The sequence below is a fragment of the Arvicanthis niloticus genome, chromosome 6 (assembly GCF_011762505.2).
Source record: "Arvicanthis niloticus isolate mArvNil1 chromosome 6, mArvNil1.pat.X, whole genome shotgun sequence".
Lineage (NCBI taxonomy): Eukaryota > Metazoa > Chordata > Mammalia > Rodentia > Muridae > Arvicanthis > Arvicanthis niloticus.
This window is the reverse complement of record NC_047663.1, coordinates 4,326,741-4,342,802: the sequence shown is the minus strand read 5'-3', so window position 1 is coordinate 4,342,802 and position 16,062 is coordinate 4,326,741. Positions and strand designations below refer to the sequence as shown.

The window sequence follows — 16,062 nt, the reverse complement described above, 5'->3', positions numbered from 1 at the left end:
GTCCTAAGTCCTTCCATAAGGCCCACTTCCTGATGGTGCCGTACTATCTAACAGCACCCAGACTGCAAACTCTAACACCACCTTTCCCCAAGAGTGGGACAGGCACATGAGCCCCATGCCTACAGTTGACTTAGAAGCCGTTTCTGCTGCCGGGGGCAGACTGTCCTCAAGGCTAATCAATGCCTGAGACTCTTAGCAGTACATGAAGGCTGTAACTGGCCCCCAGGTCAGAGGGGCCAGAGAGTCAAGGGATTCTTGAGCCAACAGCTGAGGGTGGTGGTCTCTCTCCAGCCCCTCATGCAGCTTCCTCTGCACTAGCTGGGTGACTTGCCGTTCCCATCTGGGCTCCAGAAGGGGCCCCTCCCTGACTTTCACAAAGTAATGGAAGCAATGTGGAGTGATGTCAATTCCCAAAGCTCGGGGAAACCTCTGAAGCCGGTACATCGAACCATTCAGTGTTAGCCAGAGCCCAACCAAGATGGCGCTTCCAGTGGCCTCGTGCTTTGAGTCACCATCATCTCTAGCCTCTGACACTGGGAGGTCAAGATCGGCTGGAGGCACATTTGAATATGCAAATGTCCCTGCCCAAGATGGCATCAGCTTACCTCGTTGTACCAGCCGACAATGAGCTCCAGGTTGCCCACGAACTTCCGGAAGGTTTCGTTCTCCGAGAAGAGCTTCTCTGCACTGCTTGGAATCTCTTGCTGATGCTGGAAGTTCAAATATTTCACTTCTCTCAGGACTGCCACCAACTAAAGGGCCAGGGAAGAGCAGGGAACCCATCAGAAGGTGACCTCAACCATGGGGCCCCGCTGCCCCTTGGCTTCTCACAGCCAAAAAACTTCAAGGTGGGTGGGTGGGACGTGGTGCTTGCTGGCAGGCTCTGGGTGGCTTCACCCTACGAGATGGATCCGAGCCAGGGAAAGCTTGACATCATCATTGTGAGCTGATGACGTCATCCATCTCTTATCTTTATCTCCCCCCCACCCCCCCGGGCCCTTGAGAGGTTTTCTTAGGACCTTCTCCTCTCTCTTCTTCCTTCTCTCTTCCCTCACACTTTATCTGACCCAGGGGATTGACATGACAGCCAACACTGCTGTCCCCAAAGCTATTCTCATCAAGGCTTCAGTGCCTGCCTGCAAGGCTTGGCCCAGGTCTGAAATTTTATCTGCCCTGTCCCCCCAGCTCCGTAGTGACTCCCTTGCCATCTTCCCTTCTCATTCCTTTGCCTGGGGCACCTGATGTTACCTCTTTGCTTGTACTAACTGGTTATCATCTCTCTCTGCCCCTGAACCCCGCCCCCTTACTGGGAAGAACTGGGAGGGCAGGATAGAGACTAGACTGGCCTCAGAAGTGTGTGCCAAGCACACACACAGCAATGCCCAGCCTATATGTGCCAAGCACACACATACAGCAATGCCCAGCCTGTATGTTTTGGAGGGAGGAATAAATTTTGAGAAAAGAAAAGGCTTTAAGAAGCCATCCTGCGTCCCCTCCCTGCCTCCCTGGCGGCATCACATGTCCAGACAGGACGGGGTCATGCTAGGCAGAGCATTCACTTGGTGTCCATCTTACACACACATCTGAACCACCCAGGTTTAGCCCTGGAATGTTCCACTCTGGCTACCTGGCCCGTCTCTCTGGGTCATACAGAGACTTTAATCTTCAAATTTATGCTTTGCTTGGGGTCATGGGAAATGCAGACAGATTTCCAAAAAGGCAGCCGAAGCCTGAAATCCCAGCTACTTGGAAATCTGAGTCGTGAGAGAATGAACTGAAAGCCAGACTCTGTGTCTCTGAATAAACTAAAAGGTCTGGGTATGTAGCTCGGTGGTAGAGCGTGTGCCTAGTATGTGTGAGGTCCTGGGTTTGGTCAATCAAATCAATAAAAATAAAGACTGTCTTAAAGCCCCTCCCCTAGTCAGGATCATGGACCAAAGGTCCTCTTGTGTAACTGACAAGGACTCTACCACTGAGCGATACGCCAGCCTTGAAGATGTTCCAAGCATGTTACTGTTTCGCCTATACCTAAACCACTGAAAATATTCAACAAACCTGTAGGTGCCTGTAACATACACATACACACATACACACATACACACACACAGAGGTACACACACGTACACACACATGCACACACACACACTCAAGCACACTCACGGACATTGTGTATATACACACATATACACACATCTGTGCACATGTACACTCAAGCACATACATGCACACACACACAGGTACACAGAGCAATCTCCATAAATGCTCACTGTTGGTGGGGGAGTCAGCCTGCGGTGTGGTGAGCCGGGGCTTTCACCTTCCTCTAAGCCCACCCCCATGAGACCCCCCACTCGGGACCCACCGCCTTGCTGAAGTTGACTTGGATGAGGCTGGAGATGGGGTCACGCTGAATGAGTGGCTGCCCCAGGTTGAAGTGGCAGTCCTGGTCCACGCCCTCCACCCACTGCTGGTATTTCTTCTCCCGGCAGCTTTTCAGCAACCCCATCATCTCGTCATACTTGTCGTAGATCAGCTTGGCCTCCATACTGGACATGACCCTGGGTCAGAGTGGGGTAGAGCAATGGGGTGCCAGGCTTCACCCTGACATTACCTTCTAGGTCTTTCTAATGCTCCCATCGGCTGCTGCCAGACCTCAGGGTGCTGAAGCAGGCTCCCAGCTACCTGTTCTTTCCAGGATGACAGAGTGAGTATGCTATCAGGTGACACCTGGCCCACATGTGAAACATATGGTATCTGAGTTCTTAGCCTGTCAGTACGGCCCCATGAGCTGAAGTAAAGACCCTAGGGGGACACATTGCAGTAGCCCCAACTAACCATAGCTCTGTTTGGAACTCACAGCTTCCTTTCCAACTTGGGGCTGACTAGACTCTAGTAAAGCCAGTGTGACCCCTGGGTCCCACAGACTGCCTGCTCCCCATCTGTGCACGCCACAGGATCCCTGAGCGTCCTCCCCTTCCTCCACAGCGTGCCTCAGAAATCCTGCCAAATGCGGGTCTTAGTGACTCCTTCACTCTAACAAGCATGGTGGATAGCCTCTTTGCTCCCAATCAGATGGACTTGAATTATTTCCGTGAGGCCAGGACCAGCTCCCTCCCCGCAGGCAAGGATGCATAGCTACCTGGGCCCTTCCCAGCCTGGCCTGGCACTCACGGGTGCTCGATGTGTTTCAGGTGCTTCATGGACACCTCAAGCCTCTCCTGCAGTTCCAGGCTCCACTTGAGCTGCCCCGCCACGGGGGGCATGTTTTTGTGGATGGGTGGTATCTGGCCGTCTTCGGAGGCCGTCATCTGAGCATCGTACATGAGCTTGGCATTGTCCAGCTCAGTGTTAAACATCTCCAGCATCACTGAGTACCTAGGTACCACCTGGACAAGAATCAGGGGTCGTTCCAGGAGGCCCCCGCACATGTACAGGAGCTGTGGAGACAAGGGACAGGGGAGCTGTGCCATCGTCCCTGCTGCTTCCAGCCCTGTCCCCAAGGTAGGGGGATTTGACAAAACGAGCGTGAACCAGACTTCAGGACTGAGGACACAGGAGCCTTTTAAATTTTTTATTTTTTGGCCTCTGGCTTTAGGAAAGGCAACTCTAACTTTTATCTTCTGCAAGTAGAAGGTCAGGTGAGCAACGCTCCGAAACTTTTCAGGTCCTGTGTTGACGTGCTGATGACAGGGAGACCTAGTGTCTGGACAGCTGCACTTGTCACAGGAGGATTGCTAGAGGGCATTCCCAAGGGCTAAGTGTTTCTAACTTACCATTATAGTAAAGTTTTGGGAAGTTAGTATAACTTCATTGTAGTAAAAATTTGGGGAGTGACTGAGAACGGAAGTGAATCTCGAGAGGGAGAAGACCTGGGATAAGCCAAGGCCATGTATCATTTGGAGATGATAAGGTGGGCCCCTCAAGGGCCCACCTGCCTCTCACAGAAAAAGAGCCGGGCACCCCTCATGAAGGTGGGGGCTCAGCTCCCTTCAGTGTGTTTCCTTGTGTGCTCCTGTTGGGATCTGAGAGTCTGGGGGTGTGTATGGCGTCTCTTCATGCCTTAGTCAGCAGACCAGATGCGCCTCTGTTTTTTTTTTTTTTTTTTTTTTTTTCCTGAGTCTGTTTCCCCTGAGGTGCATGTGACCATTAACCTTGGTTATCAACTTGACTATGAACTCCTGATGGGGTGTGCGTGAGGGAATGTTGTGGAGAGAGAGGCCTGAAGCATTAGCAAGGCGCACAGCTGGCTGTTTCATCCAGAAACAGCCAGCTGTGCTAACTCGGAAGGAAGCGGAACCCAAGGCAGTGGGGAAGATAGAGTGTCCTCACACTGCAGCACCAGATGAAACTCCCTTCCTGCCTCAACAAGTGTCACTAAATTAACTTGGAGGGTGGAGACATGGTGCTAATTTGCATATAATTTGCATACATTGCCACTTCACCTCAGGTTCCCAAGCTAAGCAATCCTAGATGTTACCCATCACTGCAGCTGCATCTTAAGGGCTCCCATGCTCTCTACATTTGCATGTATAAGAACAGAGGTTGCACCAGGTTCTGCTAGAGAGAGATCTTGGTGCTCCAGTGCTGGAACCTTCTTGAGTCTCCAGCAGAGGTCAGAAAACCCAGCTCTGACAATGGAGAGGTGTCCATTGCCTTGGGTATCCAGGCCCTTCCAGGTGCCCAAGTCCCCTCCGACCGCTTTCACTAGGGAGGGGGGGGTTGTTCCTGATAATATGGTCAGAGAGCGGATAGACAGACTCGATGGCCCTGCAGTGATGGACGACGGTGTTCGCCTACCTTTGCAGAAGACTCAATGCAGTTGCAGTCGTCAAAGGCTTGGCAGAAGATGGTGGCCAGCCTCCTGTCCAGGTCTTGGATCTTAGTCTCAAAGTCACTGTAATCATCATCAAAGCTCTGACAGGAAAGGAAGCAGGGCAGGTAGCTGCAGTCACCAGGCCGGGAGGCCTCGGGGTTAAGCGAAGTGGCGATGGGGCCGGCTACACAGCTCAGTGGGGGATTGTGGACTTGGGGTTGGGATCCCCAACACTGCCATCTCCCCGCCCCTGACTCCCCAGATCCTGTCCATGCATTGGCATGGGGACTATAGCTTCTACACTTTCAGTGACAACCTATTAAAGTTCTTAACTCCCTGGGAGGGACTACCTGTCACTCACCCCCTGCCCCCGTCACCCCACTCCCTGGGGGTCAGCATCAGTTCCTTCCCAGACTTACCGAGTCTCCGGGGTCCAGAGGGTCGTATTTGCACTCAGCAAACACCTTTACCAGCTCGAAGACCTCGTCGTAGATCTGGGTCACCAGGTTCCCCAGGATGTTGCCCCGCACGCCACCCAGCTCAATCTTCTCCAGCTTCAGAAACTCAATGGCCGTTTTATAAAGGTCCTAGCACAGGGTGGGAAGGCACAAGGATCATCAGCCCAGCCCATTCATCTCCAGGGATGAAGTCAAGGGGCTGGGGACCTTCTAAACCATCAAGGAGAGCCCTGGAGTGGCACACATGAGATTGCTGGGTGCACACGAAGCATTCAAGGGACACGTGTCGGGTGTGTTTTTCAGAGCCTGTGTGCCTCACAGCCATTTCTAGAACAAGGAGCAAAGGGATGGGGGAGGGGCGACTCCTTCAGGAATCACCTCTGCTCCTCCTCAGGTCTGGAAAGGTATCAGGGTCTCTCACACTGTGGCTGAGCCTCAGGTTCTCTGTCCCCTGGAAAGCCGTCCACACTGAGAAAATCTGGTTCCACGGTAGACACTGGTACCCCGTGTCGGGAAACTTACACGAGGAACCCCACTGCCTAGCTTTGCCCAGATGTCGGCCCATGGTAATTCCTTCCCTGAAGACAAACGTCTTGACTCTCATCCCCTCAACTGATACTGGTGTGTGCAATATTCTTGTTTCAACAACAGGGTCCCCAGCCCCGAGGACAATGGGCATTTCTGTACCTCACCGTCTTCCTCCCTCCCCATCATCGTCTTGACTCAGGGTCTCGGGCACTAGCTGGTCTCAAACTCACTCTATAGCTGATGCTCTATACGTTGACCACTGTATGTTAATAGATGATGCCACCTTGAACTCTGCCTCTGCTTCCCACATGCTGGGGTTACAGGTGCGCCGCTGCACTCAGCGTTGCTGGAGGTGAGACTCTGTGCCTGCGAGAGGCACACGCCCTATCGACTGGGCCCCAGCCCCAGCTTGTCCTCCTCCTTTCAAAGCATTGAGGGCCTCACACATGAAGTTAAAAGCCAGTCGCCTCGTGCAAAACTTTATAAGCCCAGAAGCAAGGTGGGGTGGGGCGAGGAGAGGGCTCGGCTGCTGGGTGTGCTTGCTGCACAGACCTCAGGACTTGAGGGCAACTCCCCAGCACCTACCAATCTGGGCACGTGTGTGAGGGTGCTGGAGAGAGGGCTCAGGGGTCAGGATTGCATGCTGCCCTTTACAAAGGACCTGGGTTTGGTTCCCAGCACCCACAGAGATAGCAACTTGGAGCCATCATTAATGCCAATTCTGGGGGAATCTGATGTTCTCTGGTTCTGTGGGTACCTGGTGTACACAGTATATACACATACAGGCAGGCAAAACGTTCATACACATAAAAACATCTGGTGAAGTCTCACACATTCAGAACCTGGCACTATGAAGGTCGGGGAGGACAACGGCTGGGGCTCGCTGACCGCCAACAGTCCTCCACATTGGGAGAGACCCTGCCTCAAGTGAATAAGGCAGAATATGGTAGAACAGGACACCGATGTCTTCTTCTGGTCTGTACCCCAGCATAGGAGTGCATATGCCTGCTCACACATGTGTGTTCACCACACACATATGAAAATTACACACACTGAGGGCCTCTTGTCTTACTCAGCTGGAGGAGCCCTCCACCTCTTCTCTACAGGGAAACAAACCATCTTGATGCTTTCTTGGATTTTCACTTGACATGTGTCACACATGATGGTCATATACACAATCATACACATGATGCTCACACAATGCTCACATACAATGCTCACACACACACGACATTCACACACATAACACACAGTGCTCACACACACGATAACTCACACACACGATGCTCTCTCTCTCTCTGTCTTACACACACACACACACACACACGACGTTCACACACACACCACTTACACAATGTTCACACACATGATAACTCACACACATGATGCTCTCTCTCTCTCTCTCTCTCACACACACGATGCTCATACACACGATGCTCACACACATGATAACTCACACACATGATGCTCTCTCTCTCTCTCTCACACATGCTCACACACACGATGCTCACACACACGATGCTCACACACACGATGCTCACACACACACACACACACACGATGCTCACACACACGATGCTCACACACATGATGCTCACACAGGGATCCAAAGTCCTCTGTTGTACTGATTTTGTGCATTAACTATGCCTTTGGGCACTGGCTTGCTGACGACGGTCATTGTATTGGCTGGTGACAAGACTGGAGTGGAGGGAGAAGCAGCTGCCAGGTTTAGGCACAGAGGAACACAGTTTACCTTTCACTTAGATTTTTCTAACTAGAAGACGACGGTGGATTTATTTTCTCCCAGTGATGAGATGACGACACCACTGAGTCCAGCCCCGGGAGCCTCTTCTGAGGGACTTGGGGGCGAGAGGGAATGGGATTCCAACTTTACCTCAATGGTCTGCACACGGTTGAAGAAGGAATTCATGCGGGAGAAGGCGAGGGCCGAAGGGAATTCCCACAGCACGGGTGGCCTGTCCTTTTAGAAGGGAGAGGATGAGAGGTGGGTGAGTGGCCAGAGGAGGCCATGGTTGCTTCTGTTAGTCCACCTGCCCACCTGCCCACCTGCCAGGGGTGGCACTGGCTTGGCCCAGTTTGCTGAGACCCAGGCACCAAGAGTCAGCGGGTACCTTAAAGAAGAGCTTCATGTTCGCACAGCAGAAGTCGTAGGCGTGGAAGAGTTCTTTGAGGACGCCCACCGACAGGGAGATGCCGTTCAGGACCTCCTCTATCTCACCCTGCAAGCCCTTCAGCACCTCGTCTGGGCTCAGGTAGGTTCTAGTCTAGACAGGAAAAGACAGGCATCCTAAGCCATCCCCTGAGGAGCCTCCCAGCAGGATCCCGGCACAGTGGGTGCTGGAAGAGGATCAGTCCTTCTGAGACTCCTCTCCTGTCCAGGCTACAGTGGATTAGGGATCACCAGACATGGGAGACACACGGTTTCTTGGTTTTCATGGTGTGTGAGCATCATATGTGTGAGTGTCGTGTGTGTGAGCTATGTGTATGTGCGTGTGTGTAAGCGTGTGTGTGAGCATTGTGCATGACACATGTCAGATCCTCCTACAAGCGGGATTTAAACATGCTTTAGTGGCCTGGATTAAGGTCCTTCGGCTTGTGCTGGTGACTGCTCTGACAGTACTTGAGAGGAGAGGGGAGGGGAGGGGAGGGAAGGGGAGAGGGAGGGGAGAGGAGAGGGAAGGGGAGGGGAGGGGAGGGGAGGGGAAGAGAGGGGAGGGGAGGGGAGGGGAGGGGAGGGGAGGGGAGGGGAGAGGAGAGGAGAGGAGAGGAGAGGAGAGGAGAGGAGAGGGTGTGTTGAGGGTTGTAGGAGGCCCCACAGAGTACCTGGCTGAGTGCTGGGGTACTGGGGTTCTCAGGGCAACTGTCCCCCTCCCCCTACTTTCCTCCTTGCTCCTGATGGGGGTACTAGCTAGCAAGGCACCCTGGGAAAAAATCTTCGAGAGCCACCCCAGGCATGGCTCCAGGTTGAGGCCTGAGAATGCCCAGACCTGAGGGGAGTGGAGCGTGGGGAGAGACCAGGCTGGGGCTTGCGTCACTCACCATCTCGATGATCTGGTTGCAGAACTCCCGCAGGATGACAATGACCCTGGATGGCGTGTTGTAGTGCTCAGAGGTGGCCCAGATGAAGCAGATTGTGCTCAACACCTTGACGATGAAACTGGGGAGCTGGGATAGACAGCCCGGATTGCTGGAGTGGCTGACGTCGGTTGCCGTGCCCCCCTCCCCACCAGCTCCCCCAGCCTACCTCTTCCCACAGCTAGCCCTGGGCCTCCAGAAGAGGATTCCCAAGGGGGAATCTGTGCTGGATGTCCCGGATAGAAGCCGAGGGCTCTAAACCGCCTTGTGCCCACCTCTCCCACCCAGCCAGTTGGCTTTCCCTTATCAACATACCACAGTGAAGTCTGCCTGCTCCATCTCCTCTAACAGGATGCGTAAGGGCTTCAGATATAAGACAATGTCGTTGGCTTCCTTCAGCCCTGGCATAAGGGGACAAGGGATGGTGCTGATGGGGGGAGGGAGGCAGTCACTGAGAAATGAGAGAGCCATAGGGTTTCAGGGTCATCCCAGGAGTGAGCTGAGGAACTGCTCATGGGGTGACATAACTCCCTGGGGTTAGTGACAGTCCACACAGCCCTCCCTTGAAGGTGCGACGGCTTTGTGGATTACGGACTCTGGCTCACCTTGGGTGACATTCATGTAGACATTTTGTAGGGCTGGCCAATAGCAGCTTTTGGCTTTCTCCAGGATCTCAACTATCTTGTTCACCTTGGGCCTGTTTAGCTGAGGACCGAAGAACCCCAGCTCTCAGTCCAACCCTCAGGCGAGGGAGCCCAACCGGGGGCTGCCAGGGCTGAAGAAGGTACCAGGAATGTATGTTGGGGTCCCTGGGAGGGCAACACCAGGCTGACCGGTGCCCCAGTGGGCCAGCGAGGACCCGGCTGCCGGGCAGAGTGACGCCCTACCTGCTCGTGGATGCACTGCAGGTTCATGAGCCGGGCGTCCCAGAACTCAAATTCCACACGGGGCAGTGGATGCAGGCCATCCAGCAGGGCCTGGGCTGAGTCTTTGCTCAGCACATCCCGGATTTGATGGGACCAGTCAATGATGATGGTCTCGATGGAGTGCAGGAGCGAGTTGTCCAGGGAGGAGGGGATCCTGTTGAGGGCAAGGTCGGGATGATGCTCTCGTGGCCACACACACACATGGATTCCCTTGCCACTGAGGGGAAATCCACCTACCCCCTGCCCCACACCAGCAGCCTACAAGTAACAAAGTCCTGAGCCACCACAGCCACTGCTGCCACCACCACCATCACCACCATCCTCACCACCACCACCACCACCACCACCACCACCACCACCACCGCCGCCATCACCACCATCACCACCATCACCACCATCACCATCACCACCACCACCACCACCACCACCGCCATCATCACCAACACCATCACCACCACCATCACCACCATCACCACCACCATCACCACCATCATCATCACCACCATCATCATCACCACCATCACCACCACCATCACCACCATCACCACCACCATCATCACCACCATCATCACCACTATCACCACCATCACTATCAACACCGCCACCACCACCACCACCCACATCACAGGACAATGTTGGGGGCTTCATGAACAGTCCCTGGAGGACCAGCCAGGATAAGACTGAGGAGCTATCACCCAATAGGCATGTGTGGACAAGCTCACACAGGTGAGTTCTAGAGTTTCACATACCAGGGTGGTTTAGATGCCAGGAAACCTCAAGTTCCTGAAGCTCTGGATGCCATCACCCTCTATAGCTTGACTTGCAGCTTCCTGCCAAACATCCCTCCACATGCCCCTCAGGGAGGCATCTCAGAGCCAGCATGTGAGGTTGCCGTTTGAGCAGTGTAGTGATTACACACACATGTGTAAATGGAAAGGAAGATACAGGCGGGTCCCTCATCCCCTGGTGTAGGTACTGCTGGGTGGTTGGATTCCCAGGATCTACTCCCTGTGTTTGCCCTCCACTGCGGATTTGGTTCCCCTAGCCTACACTTGAGAACCTCATGAATGTTGATCATAGAATCAATCCACGGCTCGGGTCCCCACCCCCCATTTCCCTCGAGCTGCCACCCACCTCTCCATGGACTCCAGCGTGCCGTCCAGGCTACCCAGGTGCTCAGGGATAGGCAGCAGGGTTTTCCCCTTGATCTTGCCTCCCATCACAAACATCTCGTTCTTCAGCCTGTGGACCTGCTTGACTATGTCTTCTGACACCACCCGGGGCCATCCATCCATGTTCTCACTCTGGTTTAGCAGAGAGTAGAGGACCTGAAAGGAGACACGGCAGTGACTCTGCCAGGCTCTGCTGTTCTGAGGAGCTGGGTCCCGCTGGGGGAGTTGGGAGACCTCTGTGCCCTTAACCATGAGAAAGCAAAACCTTTCTCCTGGAGATGAGGCAGCTGGAGTTCCTAAGCCCGTGATGGCCAGCCGCCATCAGCTCTCCACGGCTCACAACCATAGCATGTGAGCCACACTTCTTGCAGGAAGTTTAAGGGCTAAGGTGGGCTGGGTTATGTTACTATGTCCATTCATATAGTCCTACTACCTGTACCTTAATATGTGACTACATCTGGAGACATGTGTGTGTGTTGCACACATGAACCCATGTAGAGGTTACAAGTCAATGTGTCTTCCACCTTATGTTTTGAAGCAAAATATCTCCCTGGACCTGGAACATTTATCAACTGGACTAGATGGCTAGCATGTCAATGGGCATGGCTCCTTCTGTCTCTGCCCCCAAGGGCTGTCATTACAAGATGCCATGGCCACACCTAGCTCTTAATGTGGTGTTGGAGCTGGGAACCCATGCTCTTCTGTTTGTGCAGCAAGCTCTGTGTCCACTGAGCCATCTCTGCTCAGGCTAACACAGCCTTTGAAGAGGCAATGAGGTAAATCAGGCCAGGAGGCTGAGCCCTAACCAGTAGCACGTGGGGCCTCATATGAAGAGATCCGGACACAAAAATCTATCCCGGGAGGGAACTGGGAGAGGTGGCCATCTAAGCCCAGGACAGAGGTGTAGCTGGAGAGGGCCAGCTGACTCCCGGGCCTTGGGCTTCCAGCTTCAAGAGCATCTGGGATTAGAGATGCCACTGAATTGGCTGTGGACTGCCAGGCTTCCCACTCTTGGCTTGCAGTCCCTGCCAAGTGGCCTCCTGCCTTCACATTCCTCTTTGAATAAGCACAGGCAGAATCCCGGGTCCTTGTTCTATGATGATGGGGGGGGGGGGGGGTTTACATAACCTAGCCTGCTAGTGTGGCCCACCAGAGGCTATCCTCACCCCGCTGCACTGCCAAGGGCGAGTAGGAGGTATGACAGCAGCAAACAGGAACAGACAAGACTGTACTATTTGTCTTTCCTAACTCAAAGTCTCAAAGCCGGGGGAACCATCCACTGGTCCTTGGATGGCCCACACCTGAGGTGACAGAAGATGGCAGAGACTATTACCAGAGGAAAGAGGGCAACTTTAATGCTGGGAAGAGGACAAGCCTGTTGGACTCCTGCCACATCACCTGGAGTGGGTCTGTCTGTATTTCCAACCAGCTCTTAGGTGCGGCCACTCGGGGGATGCATCCCATTGGAACAGCAAGGTCTTAGGCTCGTCAGGGTCCTCCTCAAGCTTTGGTGCTCCAGTTCCCACCCCACCCCCACCTGGCCCCGCCCCTGCCAGCCTAGGCCCACACACCTCCTCCACCACTGCAATCAGCTGGTCTACAGGGGTGGGGCTGATGTCTCCATAGATGAGGCGGGTCTTGTAGTTGTCCTTGGTAATGTTCTCCGGCTTCGTCTTGATAAAGTAAACTCCCTTGGACTTGAGGGACTCTGGGAAACCCAGGCAGGGAACGATCATACCAGCAGCATTGAGTGTCAGCACCAGCACGGGGTTATCCGTTTTGTCCAGGAATTCTGTGAGCAGGGCCATGTTCTCCTCCGCTCCTACCAGTTTGCCCCACTTGTCGGCCTTGAACTTGAGGAGGACAGAAGACACTGTCTCCAGATAATCGATTCTGGGGTCTGGCATGCTTGTCACCTTTCCTTACACCACAGTCCTCTGTGGAATGAACAAGCAGGTTCCAGCTGGTTTCTGGGCTTTCAGAACCGCACAGACTCTCTGTCCCAACCACACTGGTGAAAGGGGCTCCGGGGCCTTTCTGTCTTTATCTGTGGTTGGACTGGTGACAAGGGAGGAGCACCTTTTTCTGCCCTGACACGGGGTCATCAGGTAAACAGGGCACCCCTGGGTTTTATGACCATAAAATTAAGTAAGCTGGGAAAGATGAGAGATGGACATGGGGAAAAGAGAAGAAGAAATGACTATATCGGTGTGGGGGTGGGGTAGGCAACAGGGGAGGAAAGGGGGGAATGGGGGCAACTCAGAAAACACCAAGGAAGGATATCTGAGATCGACCTATAGCATCTGCACACACACAAAACCTGGGTTGCTCGGCTCCTCTGGGCCTGGTGGGTGGGTTTCAGCCTGTTCCAGAACCGGCTGTTGCCAATGTCAGCTTTTGTAGGCCACATTGGAAGCACTCAGATCCTAACCTTTGGTTTGGCCAAAGTTAAGGCTCAAAGCTTTTGAGATGTTATCACACCCGGGTCCTCAAAGCCGCCATCCCACACCAGAACTGGGGCTTAGTCCGGGCCCCATCTGAATGGGAAGGTGCTTGTTCAGGGACCCAGGGCTTTCCTAGAACCTAGGGCTTCTCTCTGAGGTTGCAAGATCGATATACAAAGTGAAACAGAGAGGAAGAAGGAGGGGGAGGGAGGGGAGAGAGAGAGAAACTCAGAGTGGTCCCTGAGCCAAACCAGTCTGATCCGGGCTCATTTCTGGACTATGGGAGCTACAACGGCACCTCCTCAGCACGGGAGGAACCGTGTACTGATGCACACGCTGGGTGCTACTGCTGAGCTGACCGCTCCCAGCACCAGGTCATTACTGAGTGCAGGCACTGGAATGTGAATGTTTGCCCACCTCCAAGTCTTGCTAAGTAAGTCGGTACTACTGAGGCTGAAGGGAACACTCTCTGGTTTACTGAGGCACCATTTCCTGGCCAGGAGATGGCAGTTTATAAAACTGTCCCAAAGTGCTTCTCAGGCCCTCCAGCCCCTCAGCCTGTCAGGCTTGGGGCTGGGCTGGCCCAAAGGAAGCCCCAGTGAGGAAGGGGTTGGGCAATGGCAGCCATCTCTAAGCATAGATCAGGGACAGTGTGGGGCAAGTCGTCAGTGAGTCTGTTGCTGGCCAGGACCTGGGCTCCTACCCTGTGTGCTAAGGCCCCTCAGCTCTTCCCCAATACCTAAACTGGTTCACAGCGGCTCACCAAATCTGTGTGTGCGTCTGTCAAGAGTGGGTGAGCCCTTTCCCAGCAACCGAAGGAAATGGCTTCTGCTCCTCCAGAGGCTCCAACTGCCACAGAACTTTCCGAGTGTCCTCAAGGTACCTGGAACTTCTAGAACATTCTCCCGGCTACTTAGGTGGTGCGGCAGGTGACGGGTACTGCCCACCGTTCAGAAGCAGGAAAGTCTGGGCTCTGAGCCTGCAGACAGCAGAAGACACTCCCTCTCTCAGGACAGAGCCCTCCACGGAGTTTTACTCTGTACCCGGAACTTACATCTACCGTCTTAAAACCTTCTACTCTTCCAGATCTAACGATTTTACATAGTTTTAAATATTTTATTATTTTTTAAGAATTCCATGCAATGTATTTTGATCATCTTCACTGCCCACTTCTTTCAGTTCTTCCTAGATCCACTCTTCCTCCCTTCCAATTTCATGTTGTTTTAAAACAACCCAGAGTCCAGGCTGTGCTGGCCACAGCCCCTGAGGCAGGGCTGTCCACTCTCAGAGCATCATGTGGTTGACCCACCTCAGCCACATCCTTAAAGAAAGTGGACTCTCCCTCCTCTGGAGGGTTACACTGTTTTAGGAGCTCGCAGCCCTCGCTTGGAATTGGTGTGGTTTTTTATATGTGCTTGCTTCTCTGAACCAATCAGAAGGTTCTGAGCATGCTGGGCCCTCTGACTCAGGACTCTCACCTGTGCATGCCCTCCCCTCCCCCGAGTTCTTACTCTTTTCTGCTAGTGTAACGGAATGCCACAGGTTGGCCAAATGATAACGAACAGAGATCTGAGCCAGTAAAATGTCTCAGCATGTAAAAACACCTGCCACCCAAGCCCAACCTCCTGAGTTTGAGCCCTTGACACACATCGGGACGGGAGAAGCAACTCCACAAGTCTGTCTGCGGAGTACACTTGCTCTGACACATAAGCCGGCCCCACACTGTGTAAACACATAGTAACAGTAACATTCTTAATTCTTAAAAAGCTGAGAGGTGTATTTCAGCCTCACATCCGAATCTGCCTGGGACCTTCTTACTCTCCGTAACACTGTGACACTGGGGACCCATACCAACACATGAAATTGAGACCAATCCCAACACATTAAATTTTATTTAATTAAAATTTAATTTTAATCGAATTAAAATTTTAATTTAACCAAATTAAAATTTAATCAGTTTTTATCAAATCCACAACAGTTGAGTTGTATCGTCTTAATGCCATGGCCAGGTAGCTTGTGTTTCTATAAATCGTCATCGGTTGCCTGCACCATGTTCGTTTTCTGCTTGCTTCCTGCACCTGTGAGTCTCCTCCTGCATCAGTCAATCTCTCCTTCTTGTGTCATCTTCTGGAAGAAGCGTCAGTGGCAGAGTAAAGGCAGGACCAGGTTCACTTCCTGAAGGGCACTCCTGGCACTCAGAGTCCCCCCAAATCAGGAGCAACAACCAGGGTGCTGGTTGTCACCACTGCTCTGCGGCACAAGTGCTGCCAGCCATGAGCCAAGCAAGAAAAGGAAAGAAGAGGATTCAGATCAGAAAGAAGGACCCCTCACCTCCCTCAGAGTAACATCCTGTCTGTAGAAAATCCCAGGAAGCCCTGAGCTAACAAAGCTGAGCAGAGGTCGGTAACCCCCTGGGATGGAGGATTCATCTTTATTTTATCTTATTTTATGTAATTCAGACTTTATGTACTTGCTGATTTGTGCAGGCTGGCCTCCAGCTCCTGTGCCCAACAGAGCCTAAGGTGCTGGAGCTGAGGGCATGTGCTGCCACGGCCAGCTAGACTCAGGATTGGTGTCTAAAAGCCCACTGTAGCAGTGGATACTGTGATGGTGAATTCAGAAAAACAG

The 16,062-nt window shown here is 53.1% G+C and overlaps 1 protein-coding gene across 1 annotated transcript in view; it reads right to left on the bottom strand.

Annotated features, from left to right (window-relative positions):
- Dnah17 (dynein axonemal heavy chain 17) overlaps positions 1 to 12,900 on the bottom strand; it is a 109,654-nt gene extending 96,754 nt beyond the window's left edge. The window contains exons 1-13 of the mRNA XM_034504907.2: positions 12,562 to 12,900; positions 10,953 to 11,146; positions 9,780 to 9,972; positions 9,498 to 9,597; positions 9,208 to 9,293; positions 8,857 to 8,982; positions 7,929 to 8,081; positions 7,691 to 7,777; positions 5,230 to 5,397; positions 4,795 to 4,911; positions 3,169 to 3,434; positions 2,360 to 2,555; positions 606 to 752 (exon numbers count right to left, since the gene is read on the bottom strand). Coding sequence (XP_034360798.1) covers positions 606 to 752; positions 2,360 to 2,555; positions 3,169 to 3,434; positions 4,795 to 4,911; positions 5,230 to 5,397; positions 7,691 to 7,777; positions 7,929 to 8,081; positions 8,857 to 8,982; positions 9,208 to 9,293; positions 9,498 to 9,597; positions 9,780 to 9,972; positions 10,953 to 11,146; positions 12,562 to 12,897 — 2,169 coding nt within the window. The 5' untranslated portion in view covers positions 12,898 to 12,900. The remainder of the gene's footprint in view (positions 1 to 605; positions 753 to 2,359; positions 2,556 to 3,168; positions 3,435 to 4,794; positions 4,912 to 5,229; positions 5,398 to 7,690; positions 7,778 to 7,928; positions 8,082 to 8,856; positions 8,983 to 9,207; positions 9,294 to 9,497; positions 9,598 to 9,779; positions 9,973 to 10,952; positions 11,147 to 12,561) is intronic.
- Between the last annotated feature and the right edge of the window lie 3,162 nt (positions 12,901 to 16,062).